Consider the following 17,553-nt stretch of genomic DNA (forward strand, 5'->3'; position numbering starts at 1 on the left):
CTGATTACTACCTGTTTCGATCGATGGCGCATGGCCCGTCTGAGCACTTCACATCATATAAAGATACAAAAAATTGGGTCGATTTGTGGATAGCTTCAAAAGATGAAGCATTCTTCCGACGCAGTATCCGTATGCTGCCAGAAAGATGGGATAAAGTAGTGGCTAGCGATGGATAATACTTCGAATAAAACATTAAGTACCGTTCTTTCACAATAAATGCCCAATTTTTGATAAAAAAACGGCGGAAACTTATACTCCTAATAAATTAAAGATTAATTTAAAATAAATTAGATAAAATAAAAGTAATTGTTCAAAAAAAGAAACAGAATAAGAATAATTATCAAAAAACATGTTATATAATTATAACAAAATATTTTATTTAGTAAAAATGATTAAGGATACTAACATTTATTGCATAAACTTGCTGAAAAAGCCTTATCAGTATCCGTAAAAAAAATTACAAAATATTTTTAACATAAAAATAAATATTTCAATAAATTAAAATATTATATATTATACAATTATATTATAAATTTGCAATTATAAATTAATTTTTAAACAAAATAAACTTTATAATTATTATTTATTATAAACAAAGTATTTATTCATTTTTACTCGGGATCCGCGCTTTTACAACTCGTTCCTGAGAGGGGACTGGAGGGGTAACTCAGCCCGCCTGACAGCACTGCGTGTGAGCCGGAAGCGAGCCGAAAACATGACCGCAGAATTTATTGTGAAGACGATTTCGGAGAGAACCAGTGTCGTGGTAAGACAAACGATCCTGTAAAACCACCGATTTCGCCGGTTGGATAGTTCGCCCGCGCGCGATAATTACAATTCGAGTCCGCGTTATATGCAAGTAGATTTTCCGCCAAAATCGGAGCATACACGTAGTTGCGCGCTGCCTGCGTTGTTCTGCCGAAGCCGCCCCATCCGATCATGTCGTGTATTTCTCGTTTCGTTATTAAGAACGCCACCTACACCACCACAGCCAAGTCTCGCGTTATCCCGTGTCTTCATTTTGCGTGTCTCGTTTAATTTCGTCTACTCTTGTCTTTGTCAAGCAATCGGATCGTTCCGATCGCACGCTTTCGGTCGAATCGTCACGTTGTCTTCGCAAATAAGGGTGCGCGTGTTGGATAATAACGTGTGCGAGCGGTGAATCTTGTCCGTCGCTGATTAGAGTTTAATTTGGTCTCTGTTTTTTTTAAGTAAGCTTATTCCGACGACCGCGTGGTATTTTCCGGCCGCGCCCGTGTCGCGAGAGATTGTCCCAAAATACTGTGATTTAATGTCTGAGATTGGAGGAAATTTACTTGTTAATTTTCTAATTATTCGACGTGTTCTCTTCCAAAGCTCCCTCGCTCTCTTCTATCTTCCCGCCAGCAACAAACCACTCCCTCTGCCAATTCCGTGGCTGAGCTACCGGTTAAGAGAGCTCGTCATTGCCCGTGAAGCAATAAAACATTTCCGCGTTCGATTTTCAATCGCGACAAATTTCAGCAATCGATAATCTTGTATAAGAGCGGTACGCTCACTCGTGCCTGGCACCCAATCTATTATTTAATTGTTGCGCATTAGATCAAAATCTGCGAGCTAATCTTCGCGTCTATCTGTCGTCGCGGGTGATCACGTAGTTGCACCACGCTCGTGAGTGCAGTCGCAATATACACATACACACGTGTGTGTGTGTGTGTGTGTGTGTGTGTGTGTGTGTGTGTGTGCATGTGCGTGTGTATGTGTGTGTACATATAGTTGTACATATATAATTAATATTTATTTATAAATTATATAACAAAACAAAATATATATTAATATTATTATCTAGTTAGAAAACAATAGAAACTAATTATATAAGTTATATTTAAAATATATATATATACGAGGTGTGTTCAAAAAGTATCGCGAATTTTGAATTTTCGCGGGTTACGTATATTCGAATTTCGATCTTTTTGTGGCGTTATGTTGGTACTCATGTCTCTCACTTATGCCGACAAGCTCGGCCATTTTGAATGTTCACTTAATTGTTGACAGCTGCTTTGCTTGCACGTGTTTTGGATCGTCTTCGATTTTTACCTATTCAAAAAAATGGATCAAAGAACCTGTATCAAAATTTGTGTGAAAAACGAAATTAAGTGCGCGGATGCATTCCGAATGTTGACTGTGGCATACGGAGAAGCTACCTTGGACCGAAGCAACGTTTATCGGTGGTACAAAATGTTCTCAGAAGGCCGAGAAGATGTGAACGACGAAGAGCGTGCCGGACGCCCGAGCACTTCACCAACAGACGAAAAAATTAATGAAGTGGAGAAAATGGTATTGGCCAATCGTCGAATCACCGTTAGAGAAGTTGCTGAGGACCTAAACATATCGATTGGCTCGTGCCATTCGATTTTTATCAATGATTTGGGCATGAGACGGGTCGCCGCGAAATTCGTACCAAAATTGCTCAATTGCGACCAAAAACAGCATCGCATGAACATTGCTAATGAGATGTTGGACTCTGTCCGCGACGAACCAAATTTGCTCCAGAGGGTCATAACTGGTGACGAATCGTGTGTTTATGGTTATGACGTGGAAACCAAAGCTCAATCATCTCAATGGAAGCTGCCGCACGAACCAAGACCGAAAAAAGCGCGCCAAGTTCGGTCGAATGTGAAAGTTTTGCTGATAGTTTTCTTCGATTGCAGGGGCGTGGTGCATCATGAGTTCTTGCCACAGGGTAGAACGGTCAATAAGGAATATTACCTGCAAGTTATGCGCAATTTGCGCGAAGCAATCCGCCAGAAACGCCCGGATTTGTGGAAGAACAAAAATTGGCTTTTGCACCACGATAACGCCCCTGCTCACACATCGTTGCTTGTGCGCGACTTTTTGGCCAAAAACAACACACTAATGATGCCGCAGCCACCGTATTCCCCAGATCTGGCCCCCTGTGACTTTTTCTTGTTCCCTAAACTGAAGAGGCCCATGAAAGGACGACGTTACGCTACGCTTGACGAGATAAAGACGGCATCGAAGGAGGAGCTGAACAAGATAAAAAAAAATGATTTTTTGAAGTGCTTCGAAGATTGGAAAAACCGTTGGCACAAGTGTATAATATCTCATGGGGATTACTTTGAAGGGGACAAAATAGATATTCATGAATAAATAAATAATTTTTGAAAAAACACAAAATTCGCGATACTTTTTGAACATACCTCGTAAAATTGTACTTTTATATACAAGATAGAGAAAATCTGCCCATACTCCCATGGGTTGACAGAGCAAGTGAAACTGAAAAAAAAGTCCTTTATCATTTTTCAAAATTCGTAATAGTTATACCGAGATAAAAATTAATAAAGTCGGCAAATAAGCATGTACTTTCCCTACCCACCGCACGCGGAGACCGACCGTCGGTCGCCAAACTATAGGCAGCCGCGGTAGGCGGCACGGTGAGGCGGATAAGACAGCCATTACTGCATCTCTCTTCTCACCGTGCCGCTTGCCGCGGTTGCCTATAGTTTCGCGACCGACAGGCAGTTTCCGTGTGCGTAGAAAAAGTACGTGCTCATTTGCCGACTTTATTAATTTCTTTCTCGGTAACTATTGCAAATTTTGAAAAATGATAAAAGACTACTTCTCAGTTTCACTTGCTCCATCAACCCATGAGGGTATAGGCAGATTTTCTGGGTCACTCTGTATACACGGTGTCCCAGAATTAGCACAGATTTTTTATATGAGCAAAGTTTTCGGAATATTCTAAGTCAAAAATCCTAATACAATTAAAAATCTCAAGGCTATAATACTTTTTAAATCATAAATTATTAAAACTATCTAATTGTAACGGCTAAAATTCGCGCGCTCAGGCTTTGCACATAGCACAGAAGAAAAGATGCCCTTGTACATACATTGGCTGACTTTCTACATATAAACTTAATTTTTCATATAATGATAAGGAGTCACTTTTTAACTTTGTCTTGTTCATCAGTGATAATTTAGTTTAATTTTACACGATACAAAAGAATCGCATTTTGTCGAATTGCTGTAGAATCCTACAATCCGTCTTAGAAATGTTTCACTAAATCTTTAAAAAAAGTTTTTACTTATTTTTAAAATTATCTACAAGTATTTGTTGATAATTCGAGAAAAGTTAAATTTTTGAAAAATAAATAAGTTAAAAATCTTATTTTTCAAAAAATAAAACCTTTTTTTTGTACCTAAATTTTTTTATCCTACTGATACTTATAATTAGATAAAAGTTTGAAAGATGTGTAATAAAAATTTCAAGATGCTAATAAAACTGTTACTGTATAAAACTGTGAAATATTTGAAATAATAAAACAGTCGGTTTGCACAAAGCATTTTACTATTTTCAAATGGACCTACAGAATTAAATAATTTTTCTATTTATTTATTACATAAGAATTGAAATTAATATTTATTTTATAAGCTTTTCATATTTTAAGCAATATAAAAAAAGAGGTTGCAACTAATATTCATAATTGATGTACAGTCTAAAAATGCCATAAATTAATCATAACACAAATATATTACCACATCTGAAGACATTTTTTATAAATATTAGCCAAATATACAGGGTGTCCCATTTTAAATAATCCAGCCAAATATCTCAAAAACTAAACCCAGTAGACAAAAATATTTCAGACAAAAGTTGTATGATTTCGAAGGGAACATAAGATGGTGTCATTAATTTGACCTTGAATAGTTGCTTGAAGGACACGTAAAGGTCACCTTCAATTTTTTTAATAAAACTGCCTACTTTTTATTACATATTCTCGTAGCTTATCTCGAGACCTTTACAAAACACTACAAGAAAGTTTATTTTCGTTGAGTACTTTCCAAGTTTGAGGCTTGAAAGCTACGGTGTACTGTAACTTTCAAGCGTCACAACTCGGAAAGTACTCAACAAAAATAAACTTTCTTGTAGTGTTTTGGAAAAATCTCGAAATAAACTACAAGAATATGCAATAAAAGATACAATATTAGAGTATCGGTAGTTCCCTCATTAAAGGATATCGGTACTTTCTTAACATTCTATATTTTTTATTGCATTTTCTTATAGTCGATTTCGAGAGGTTTTCAAAATGCTATAAATAAGTTTATTTTCATTAAAGATTTTCCGAGTTATGACGCTTGAAAGTTACAGTATTATTTCAGTAGATTTCACAGTATCATTTCGTAGATTTCAGTAGTACTTCTAAAAATAAACTAGAGCCCTCTGTTGCGAAAATACGTCATGACTTTTCCTACAACCGAATATAACATATTTCATAGTTAAGTATAATATAAGTAACAGTATCTTAATAATAATACAAAAAAAGAATAATTTTTTGTTAAATGAATAATTTAGACATAAAAAAAGCTGGGATTAAACTTTTAAAGTACTGTATGTATTATAGAGAATTATTTATAAAACAAAAGCAATTTGTTGTATGGAAACAACTGTCATGTTTATAAATAAATCGTTTCTGTCAGTCTCAAGATTTAAACGTGTTATCAGACGCTTAACTGAATGTTATTTTGATTCTTTAAATAAAAATTTTTTCTACCCATTCAAATTGTACACCAATTATTTCTCAGGTTATGGGCCCAGAGTACAACGCGAGTAAAAATAATAGTGTTAATTTGTGCGTGTGTTCCGGAAATAGCTTGTTTTATGTGTGCAGTTTAGTGTAACATGTTGGCGGAAGAAGACAAATATAAAGTTCCTCTCTCCGATGGGACCAACTTTAGCAATTGCAAATTTCACATGGAAACTTTACTCGTAAAACACGATTTAACTGATTATATTAAAAGCCGGTAACGCGGACAATCGAATTGAAGGAAACGGACACACCGAAACAGTTGTGTATACTCTTCGAGAGAAGAATAAAGTTTTCAAGTATTTCAGGCTTTATCATGCAATGGCCAAAACACATTTCAATCAAAGCTCAGCAGATTAAAATGCGATAACGGACGAGAATATCTTTCTACAGAAATAAAGAATTTCTGCGCTAGTCAAGGAATTCAATACAAATTTACAATTAGATATACACCACAGCAAAATGGAGTAGCAAAACGGATAAATTGTACTATCACGGAAAGAGCATGTTGTATGCTTTTAAACTCAAAGGTGAGCAAAAGGTTCTGGACAGAAGTTGTTCAAACGGTAGTATTTTTTGATTAATCAAAGTCCAACAAAAGCTGTTAAAGAAAAAGTTCTGGCCGAGTTATGGTATGGAGAAAAATCGAATGTTCAGAAATTAAGAATTTTCAAATGTTTTGCCTATTTGCGTTTACCCAAAAAATTAATTGATGGAAAATTTAATTCAAGATCAAAGAAGTGTCGTATGGTTAGATATGGTCCGAACAGATATCGTTTGTAGTGTCCGGAAGAGAAGAGGATCATTTTAGGACATGATATAATCTTCAATGAAATAAGATTTGTTCTTGATGGAAATAAAAATTTTTATACTAACAGTCAAATAGAACATAAAGATAACAAGATGAATTCAACAAAACATCCAAATAAGAAAGCAGAATTTCAAGAGACAAAACAAAAATGAATTTAAGTAGTTCTGAAAACTCGCTTTCTTCTGAAGAAAATAATTCTTTCAAAAGTGCAAATAAAAAAAATTGTTCATAAACAAAAATCTGTAATTTAGAGAAAAAAAGAACAAAAAAATGAAGAACTTAGACGCAGTACAAAACTAAAGAATAAACTTAAATAACTTAAATATTATGATGGATATATTGGAATAGCTTTAAATCCTGAAGCTTTTGTCAATGACGTATCAGAAGATTACAATAATATTAAACAAAAAAAGATAAAGAATTCTAATATAAAGCAAGAAGAAATTGCAATGTTCAGCGTTATAAGGTTCGTCTTGTAGTTAAAGAATGTGCTCAGAGAAAAGAATTCGATTATGTGGAAACTTAGACACCAGTTGCACATATTACAACGGTTAGAACTCTTTTCTCAATTATCAATCAAAACAATTTGTTTATAAGACAGCTGGACGTCAAAAATGCTTTTTTGCACAGAATTATAGAAGAGAAAATTTATATGAAGAAACCTCAAGGTCTTGAAAAACCAAATGGATTAGTTTGCAAACTAAACAAGTCTCTCTATGGACTGAAGCAGGCGCCATAGGCGTGGAATGCAAGATTTGACAAATTTGTTTAAGGTCTTAATCTTAAACGTTCAAAAAGCGATATGTATTTATACTGTCAAATATGGAAACAAAACAAGCTCTTTTTTTTACTTTATGTGGACAATATTATTATTGCAGCAGATAATAAACATAAATTTAAAAAATTAAGAGATATACTAATGCACGAGTTTCTTATTACAGACATGAAAGAGCTACATAATTATCTAGAAATAAAGATTGAAATTCAGCATAATGGCATATTCTTAAGTTAAAAAGCTTTCATAGAGAGAATGTTAGATGTCATGGTTTAACATGACTGAGTGCAAACCAGTTAAATCACCGACGGAAGTACAAAAAAGACAGAAAAAAGGTCATGAAAAAGTCAAGTGTATTATTGAAAAAAGCCTTATCAAGAATTCATCGAATATCTGAGGTATCTGATGTTATACACACGTCCGGACATTAGTTCAGCAATTAATTATGTTATTTGTTTTCAGAATTGTGCAACAGAAAGTCACCGGATTGGTCTAAAACAAATTCTACGTTACATTAATGGAACACTGAAATATGGGTTGTTTCTATCTAAGAAGAGAAATAATATCCCTCTACTTGCGTACGTGGAGGCAGATTGGGCCAGTGATAGCGATTGGAAATCTGTTACTGGATATTAATTTCGAGTTTATGAAACCACGATGTCCTAGATAACAAGAAAACAAACAACAATAGCATTGTCTGCATATGTGGCCTTGGCTACAGCCGTGATAGACATTCTACGGTTTATTAAATTGTTACGCAATTTTGGACTTGAGTGTGACAAACCAATTACTGTTTTTGAAGATAATCAATCTTGCATACATTTAAAAAATAAATAGAAACAACATCGTAAACTAAAATATATTGATATTAAATATAATTTTCTTAAAAATTTGTGTAGTAGATAGATAATTTATTGCCTCCCCTTAGGGTTACATCTCCGTACAATTATTCTTTACCAACCAACTTACTTAGCTTACGAACTAGGACGCCGCAATCTACACTTAAATCTATCCTATCTCTCCTACTATGTACACACGCACACGCGCACGCACACGCGCACGCGCACGCACACACGCGCACGCACGCACGCACACACACACGCCGCAATCCTACCTAACCTATCGGGACCTCCGCTTCCGGTGTTTCTTGTGAGCCCTTTTCAATCATCCCCTCTTTCACTCACTCATTCAAATCTTCATCCACCCATTCCCCCCCCCCCTCACGCCCATTCTCTCCCCTCAATACTTCCAACTTCCTCAACCATTCTTCTCCCTCCCCATCCTCTCCTAACACAATCCCCCTCATCTCCTGCCATCCTTTCCCATGCCCTCAACTCACACATTCCTCCCACACATGCTCCCACGTTTCGTTCATACGTTCACACATCCTGCACCTATTACGCTCTTCCTCCTCCCAGTGTCTGTTACCCCTCATCCCGTTCCCTAACCTAAATCTCGCCACCCTTTGCCACCTACTCTCTTCCCACCCTTTTTTTAAATACCCCGGAATCCCCTTAATCCATTTATATTTCCTATTACCCTTCGTCTTCATTATTCTCTCCCATCTTTCCTCCCTTTGCATCTCTCTCTCCCTCTTAATCAGACCCTCCATATTACTCCCCACTATATCCCACCCATCCCCCCACTCTTCTCATCCCAAAAAATCCCCTTCTTTCCTCCTCCCATTCTGAGATACTTTTCTTTCCTCTACTTCTTGTTTTCAATTCCTCCTAATACTTCTTTGCTAGTTCGCTTCCTCTTCCTTCCTCGAACCTTTTTTCAAACCCTATTGCCCTTATTCCCGCCCTTTCCTCTCTGTAGTTCTTCCCTTACCATGTACTCCGGGGTCCCCTAATTTAGCCCCATCACCCATTTCAGGAATCTTTCATGTAGTCTTTCTAATGCTTCCCTCTCCTTCCATCTCCATATTTCTACCCCATAACCTATCACCGGCCATACCAGCATGTCAAATAGCCAGCACAGTCTACCTCAGTCCTCCTTAAACCTTCTTTTCCCAATTCCCCATACTTTTCCCATTACTGCTGCTCCTCTCCTTAACCTTTCCCTCACCTGTGCCCCCTGCCCTCCATTGCCTTGCATTACGTAACCCAGGTAGGAAAACTCCTTTTACTTCCTCTATTGCCTTTCCCTTTTACCTCCAATTCACTTTCCTTTTCCTCCCCTCCCCCTTTCCTAAACCTCATCATCCTCGTCTTGCCTACATTGAGTTCCAGTCCTTTTCCATCTAAGTACCTCTCCAATCTAACCAGAATGCTTCTCATATCATCCGCCTCCTCCGCCAACAGCACCATATCGTCTGCATACGACAAAGAGTAAACTTTTTCTTCCCCCAGTTTAACTCCCCCCCCCCCACCACCTTTTCTCATCACTTGCTCCAGGTCCGCCGTTAACAGGTTGAATAAGGTCGGACTCAGAGGACACCCCTGTCTCACCCCCCTTCCAGAACTCTCAAAAATTTTCCCCTACTCTCTCCCGGTTCCTTGTTTCCCTGAGCACATCCTCGCATCTTATCATCAGCCCCTCTCTAACCCCTCTATCCCTCATTGCCTTTGCCAATATCCCTCTATCCACACAATCAAACGCGGCCCTTAGATCCACAAAGAGCGCGACCATTTTCCCTCCCGACTTGCTGACCTGCCTGTTTATCAGATAGTTTAACACGTAGATGTTATCTATCGTCCTTAAACTCTTTCGGAACCCGGTTTGGTTCTGTGGAATCAACCCTTTTTTCTACCTCTTCCTTCAACCTGTTCGCTAGCACCGTCGCATACACTTTATAAAGCGATGACGTCAGCAACACTCCTCTGTACTTCTCCACGCTTATCCCCTTCCCCTTTTTCACGATCGGAACAATTACCCCATCACTCCACTCCTCAATCCATCCTTCGCCCCTCCAAATCCTGTCACATATTCCCCAAACCCATCGCTCCATCTCCCCCCCCCCCGTATTTCCACATTTCAACCGGAATCCGCCCCTGCTGCTTTTTTGTCCTTCATTCCCGACAGCACTCTCTTTATCTTCTCCCGCGCTAGCCCCTCCTCCTGGTCTCATCCCCTTCCCCTTTCCGCGCCTCTCCTTACTCTCCCATTTACTCCCTCCAACAAGTCCCTAAAATATTCATTCCATTCCTCCATTTTAATCCCCTCATTCACTCTTCTTCTCCTCCTAGTTTTACTTACCATTTCCCACACCTGATTTTCCGTTTTTATCTCCCTCAACTTTTTTTCCCACTTCTCATTCTCCTCCTTCTTCTTCCTCTCGATCAGCTTCCTATACTCTAACCTTTTCTTTTTGTACCCCTGTCTATCCCCTTCCCCTCCTATCCACCTTCTCAGTGCCCTTCTCAACTCTCTCTTTTTTATCCTACATTTCTCGTCCCACCAGCCTCTTCTTACTATCCCCCCTTTCTCTTTATTACTCCTCTTCAAAATCTCCAATACCTGCCCTTTCATTTCCTCCCACATTCTCTCTACCTCCCCTTCGCCTGCTGGTAGCTCTCCTAGCGCCTCTCTAAAATCTTTTATTCCCTTCTCCGACCATACCCATCTTCTTCTTCCGATATTTCTTCCCTCCCCCTTCAAATTGATCCCCCTCATTTCTCCGATCCACACTACCAAGGGGTGATAATCGGAATCCACGCAATCTTCTATCACCATTTTATTAACTATCTCCTTGGTCTCCACACTTCCCACCACATAATCTATGACTGATTCCCCCCTTCCCCCAGTAAAAGTCCACTCTCCCTGCCAAGCCCCTTCTATATTCCCATTAAAAATCGCCCACCCCACCTCCTCCATCCTTCCTACCAACACTCTCCTCTCCTTGTTCATCTTCTTGTCCTTTGATCTTCCCCTCCACCTCCTCCCAATTCTGTTCATCTACTCCCCCCCCATCCTCTCCAGTTTTGGCATTGAAATCTCCATCTATTAAAGTCCTCACTCCGTCTTCCTCCTCCATCCATTCCTTCATACACTCCAACTTTCTTCCCATATCCCCATTAATATATACTCCCACTAATCTCCACTTCTCTTTGTTCATTTCCACTATCACCTATATCATTCCTTCTTTCCCCGCTTCCACTTTTCTCACTTTAATGCCCTTCCTTATCCCCAGTACCATACCTCCTTTCGCTCTTCCTTTTTTGTTCTTTCTTTTCCCTACCTGCACTTCCCATCTATATCTCCTTGGAAAGAAATCCCTTGCTCTCCACCCTTGCTATCCACCCCCTTTCATCTAACCACGTCTCATTATGATTATATCCCATTTCTTAACTTCCTTCCAAAAATCTTCCCTTTTGTTGGCTATCCCTGCTACATTCCAAAACGCTAAAATTTGTGTAGTAAAAAAAAATTAAATGTTGTATATGTTCCCACAGATAAAGGCTTTGTAAACTTGGTACCCCACTTGCAACAATAATTTTCTTTTATTCTTTTTGAAAGATTTTCATATGTAGTTGAATGTAGTAGAAAACTGATTTTGTTCGTAGTAATAAAAAAAAAATATGGCAAATTAAAAAAATGTCATCCTCCGACTTTAAAATGAATCAATTTTAACGTTTGTTTCTTGTACAGAATCGTTTGTAGTGAATTGTAGTAAAATTACTTTCGTTTGTAGTTGAACCGTTCGCAAGATATAATTATTTAAACAATTTTATATAAAGTAAATTTTTAAATCTTAAAGATATCTCAAATCCGCGTGCGGGAATCGATTCAGAATCGTTTGCAGTTGTTTGTAATAATTTTCCCGTCGTTTGTAGTTGAACCGTTTAAAAATCACAACAATTTGACAATAAACAAATATTGCAACTTTGCCAATTTTTAAGATATCTTAAATCCGTTTGATATTCTTGTTTTAGAATAGATTGTAGTTGTTTGTAGTAATTTTCACGTTGTTTGTAGTTGAACTGTTTAAAAGTCACAACAATTTGACGATAAACAAATACTGCAACTTTGCCAATTTTTAAGATATCTCAAATCCGCTTGATATGCTTGTTTTAGAATCGATTGTAATTGTTTGTAGTGATTTTCTCGTCGTTTGTAGAATGGCAGAAAATTCAATAATTTATGAAACATTTTATATTTTAATTTGATATATTTTTGCTTAAATTATTAAATATCTTGTAAAATATTCATTTTTCGATTATATAACCTTAATAATGTAGAATATTTGAAAGGAAAGAATACAAGCATAAATGTAATTAAAATTTATTGTGTCTCACTCGCAGATCAGATCAAAACAAACTCAAACTCTCTCTTTTCAATAGTTTACATTCGTTGCTAAACGACGCTTTCTAACGCCGTCTTCGCTTGCTCGAAGAGCGAGAATCATATCGACGGATAACTTCACACAACGCATTCAAGATAATTATACAAATTAACCCTACAACTCGGCCATTCCTGAAAGGCATTCGTCCTCGAATGCTTACAATTCAGTTTTAGTTACAATTTTAGTTTAAATTTTCACATTTAGCATGTTTATTTCTAATTTAATTTCTATCGCTCTTTTAATTTTCGATTTCATTTTCGCTAGTCATAACATCAATATCATAATCGTCAGGTATCCAAAGTTTCATACAATCAGCTGCCGTCGACGTTTCGCGTGGACCTTCATGATCACCGACTTTTGATACCACGTATCTATCATTACGCATAATTTTAATTACGCGATACGGACCTAAAAATTTATTTTTAAATTTAATACCTGGACCTAACTGCGTTCTCTTAATCGCAACAAGATCTCCTTCTTTATATAATCGCGCTTCTTTTCTTTTTTTATTATAACTTTTTGCATTTTCCTGTTGAATTTTCGCGATTTTCTTTTTGGCTTCTCTACGAATATTATCACGTCCTTCTTCACACATCTTTATCCATTCATCTTCGATCATTTCCCGTATTTGTGGATCCTCTTTTAATCGCATATGAACTCCAAACATTAACTGAAATGGCGTTCGATCGGTACTTCGACTCGGCGTTGCATTTAAATATCTCTGCGCGATTGTTAAAAACTTAAACCATTCATCTGTTTTCGGCGTAGATAATTTTGTTAAAAGCGGTATAAGCGTACGGTTCACTCTCTCTACCTGCCCGTTTCCTCTAGGTATCCCTATCGAAGTAAGGATATGTTGAATTTTTTCGTCATTACAATATTCTTTAAAAGCGCCTGAAGTAAAAGCGGTGCCATAATCCGAAACAATTCTTCGCGGATTTCCGAACAACGTAGATTGTTTTCGTAACCGATCTATAACTTCAGCAGTGTCAGTCGATCTAGTAGCATATAGCCAAATAAACTTACTAAATGCATCTATTACTACAAAAATATGCCGATAACTTTTTTTTGTACTGGGCATCGGGCCCAAATGATTTACATGGTACGTATCCAACGGTCCATCTCCTTTATTAATCGCATGCAAGAACCCTTCTTGTCGACCATACTTCCGCTCGGCTAAAATACAATTTATACAACCCGCTATTATTTTTTCAATCTTTGGACGCATCTCTTTAAACCAATAATTTTTTCGTATAATTGCTTCTGTCTTACTAATACTAAAATGTCCCTGATCATGTGCTTGTCTAATTATCGTGTTTTGTAACATTTTTGGTACAATAAGTAATAAATCATCACCTTCATTTCGATATAATAAATCATTCTTTAATATATAACCGTCGGTTTCATCTCGTGCTGCTAATTCTCTGATTCGCTGTAAATCTTTATCGCTATTTTGTGCCTTCTTAAACCTAGCGATCAGACTGTCGTTACATTCATTTATAAGTAAGATTTCTGGAAGAGGATGTCGGCTTAATGCATCTACATGCGTCATACTTTTCGCTGTCCTGTGTTGAATCTTATAATTATATTCTTCTAACGTTAGAGCCCACCGAGCCACACGCACGCCTAGATCTTTCTTATTCATCGTTAGAGTAAATGCCTTGCAATCAGTAATAATTTTAAAAGGAATTCCCAACAAATATATCCTAAATTTCTTTAATGCCTTAATAATTGCAAGTACTTCTAACTCGTAGCTAATATATTTTTCCTCCGCGGGAGTGGTCTTTCCACTCATATAATATATCGGATGAAAATTATTATCCGCGTGATCCCGCTGCATCAAAATCGCACCATAACCGAACTTTGATGCGTCCGTGTGTAACTCCGTTTCGGCTCCTTGTTTATAAAGTTTTAAAACAGGTTTATTACTTAACGCATACTTTAAACTTTGAAACGCTTGTATCTCGTCTTGTCCAAACTGAAATTTGGTATTATTTTTCAAAAGGTTTATCAGCGGCCTAGCTATCATCGAATATCGAAAAATAAATTTCCTAAAATAACCAGTAAGCCCGAGAAAACTTTGAATGTCACGTACGCATTGTGGGATTGGAAATTTCATTACCGCATTAGTCTTATGTTCGGAAGGCCGTATCATTCCGCCTTCTATAATATGCCCCAAATACTCGATCTTTGTTTGAATAAAACGACATTTTCGCCAGTTAAGAATCAGTCCGGCTTGACTTGCTACTTCTAATACACGCTTTAAATCGTCAATTGCTTGCTCAATGTTTTGCGAGGGAATAATTAGATCATCTAGATAAGTTAATACAGTTCCTTCATTTATTAAGTCCTTAAACACGGCATTCACGAATTTTTGGAATACCGCCGGGGAATTGCAAAGCCCAAACGGCATTCGTATAAATTCATATTGGCCATTTGGCACAATAAATGAAGTATACTTTCTACTTCCTTCAGCTACTTTAACATGAAAGAATCCATTTTCAAGATCAAGAGCACTGTAAATCCCAGCACCCTGCAAACGATCTATTTGATCCTCAATTAACGGCAGTGGATATCTTTTACTATTTTATCATTCAGCTTTCTATAGTCTACACAAATTCTCGTATCACCATTTTTCTTCTTAACTAACACGATCGGACTTGCATACTCTGAAATAGATGGCCTGATAATACCGTTATTTAACCATATTTTTAATTGCCTATCTACCTCTTCTTTTTCAGGTTGAGACAGTCTACGTGGCCTTTGATAAATCGGAACGTCATCTTTTAAAATCAGAGTCATTTCAATACCAATTTCTCGTGTCTTTTTTGGTTTATAATTTTGAGCAATTGTTTCTATTTTTTGTCGGATATGTTTTTCACTGATGTACGAAAAGTCATTTGAATTGTTTATTTCTTCTACATCTATCTTTAATATCTCTGGTAAATTTGAAATAATTTTACAAATTGTAATCTGTCCTCCTATAGAATGTAATTCAACCTGATTCAAAAAATCAGTTCCGATTAAAATTGCGTTCTTCATTATATGATTATCCACGACGTGAAATAAGATTTCATATGTTTCGTCATCAATAATAACATTTGTTACAAACGACCCGTGTGTCTGATTATTCAGTGCTCCTAAACCGATAAAAACTATTTTATTTTGTAACTCTGGACAACTTAATTTTTCATAGCATTCACGATTCATTATACTTATGTCACTTCCCGTATCTATTATACTAGTGAATTCCCGATTCGCAATTTTTACTTGTTTTGACTGTTTCTGACGCAGATTATCGGAAATTACATGCGCAACTTTCTTCTGTGTATCGACCGTTTCTTTACATGATTTCGCGATATGACCGAATTCATTACATTTAAAACATTTTACACCTTTGTCTTTTGACGGACATTCTTTGCTTACGTGATCTTTTCTACCGCAGTTGAAGCATCTCTTCGTTTCCGTGGATGTCGTGATGTTCATGTCGTCTCGAATCGTCTTTTTCTTTTTATTCTCTTCCGTCTTTTGCTGCCTCGTTTTTGACTCTCCTTCTTTTCGTATGGCCTCGTACAGAATGAACCTCTCCTTCAGCTCTCATATCGTCTTCGCTCCATGTAACACCGTTTTGTTAACGGGTTCGTCTTGAATACCCTCGATAATGTACTGGATCACCGACTTTGTATCAACGTCTGCTTGCGCCGCGATTTCGAGCATCTTATAAATGTATGCTTGATACGATTCATCTGATTTTTTCTTTCGTCGCATCAATTCTTGGTGCACTGCGTGACTGTCAACAGCGTCCATGAATTTCCTCCGTTAATGCTCTCCGTAGTTTTTTCCACGTCTTTGTACATTTTTCATAGTTCACAAATAATTTTGCCGAACCACGAAGAAGTCGCTTTGCGTACGCCACCTTCTGTATATCAGACCATTCGCATAATACCGCCATTTCTTCAAAGTCTTTAAGCCACCTCTTTACGTCGACCTTGTCGTCTCCACTAAAAGTTTCCATCGACTCTTCTACGTCTCTGAATGTTAACAAATAGTTTCTTCTGGATCTTCTCGCACCATTATGTCTTTGATCAGTCACCAGTACGTCTTCTTCGTCGCTTGAACTAGAAATGCTTTCACTCACATCATCTTGCTGCTGCACGTTTTCCTCTTCATCTTTGTCTACATGTTGTCGTCCACCATGTTCGCGTTCCACGCTCATAATTGCTGCCAATCTTAGAACAAGCTCGTTCTTGGGTCCCGTTGTCTTCAATCGTCGTTTTTTTAATTCGTCTTTTAATTTTACCATCGTCATCTCTGCTAACTTAGCACTTAGATCGTCGTCCAACACACTAGGGCCTGGTGTCGACATCATCAGAATAATACGTCTTAAATCACGTCTTCGTCTTGTAATTTCTGGTGCGAGTCACCTTCGCTGTCTGTATACTTCTTTATTTCTTCTTTACTGATACACTTTTATTGCACTGATGATTCACTCACAATTAGACTCGTAATTTCGCTTGTATCTCTTGTATTCCTTATGTAATTCGACTGGACGAGCCCCCAAAAAATATGTAGAATATTTGAAAGGAAAGAATACAAGCATAAATGTAATTAAAATTTATTGTGTCTCACTCGCAGATCAGATCAAAACAAACTCAAACTCTCTCTTTTCAATAGTTTACATTCGTTGCTAAACGACGCTTTCTAACACCGTCTTCGCTTGCTCGAAGAGCGAGAATCATATCGACGGATAACTTCACACAACGCATTCAAGATAATTATACAAATTAACCCTACAATAATTTTACAGAATATTAAAAAAAAATCTATTAGTGTAAAAAATATATAGTTGTTTTTTTAAAAAAATATGTAACTATTTGCTGCAAATTCATATTTTTTCTTAAAGATAATTGTGTATTTTTTACACTTAACTTTTTTTATTATTCTATGCATAAAAATACTACAATAAAATAATCTAAAAATAAATATTTTTTTTCAAGATATTTAACAATTTAGGCAAAATTATGTCGAATTAAAGTATAAAATATCTCGTAAACTATTGAATTTTTGACCATTGTATGCCTATAATTTTTTATGC

The 17,553-nt window shown here is 37.0% G+C and overlaps 1 protein-coding gene across 2 annotated transcripts in view; it reads right to left on the minus strand.

Moving 5' to 3' along the window:
* The window catches only part of LOC105196051 (charged multivesicular body protein 4b), a 62,763-nt gene that overhangs the window by 38,077 nt on the left and 7,133 nt on the right, over positions 1–17,553 (minus strand). Inside the window, exons 2-3 of one of the 2 annotated variants that reach the window (XM_039450248.1) lie at positions 15,023–15,027; positions 12,265–14,421 (exon numbers count right to left, since the gene is read on the minus strand). The exons of the other annotated variant lie outside the window; for it this stretch is intronic. Of the exons in view, the coding sequence (XP_039306182.1) occupies positions 12,697–14,421; positions 15,023–15,027 (1,730 nt within the window). The 3' untranslated portion in view covers positions 12,265–12,696. Of the gene's footprint in view, positions 1–12,264; positions 14,422–15,022; positions 15,028–17,553 lie in introns of those variants that run through there. 2 annotated transcript variants of the gene reach the window in all.

This window comes from Solenopsis invicta, chromosome 6, assembly GCF_016802725.1.
Source record: "Solenopsis invicta isolate M01_SB chromosome 6, UNIL_Sinv_3.0, whole genome shotgun sequence".
In the NCBI taxonomy this organism is placed as follows: Eukaryota; Metazoa; Arthropoda; class Insecta; order Hymenoptera; family Formicidae; genus Solenopsis; species Solenopsis invicta.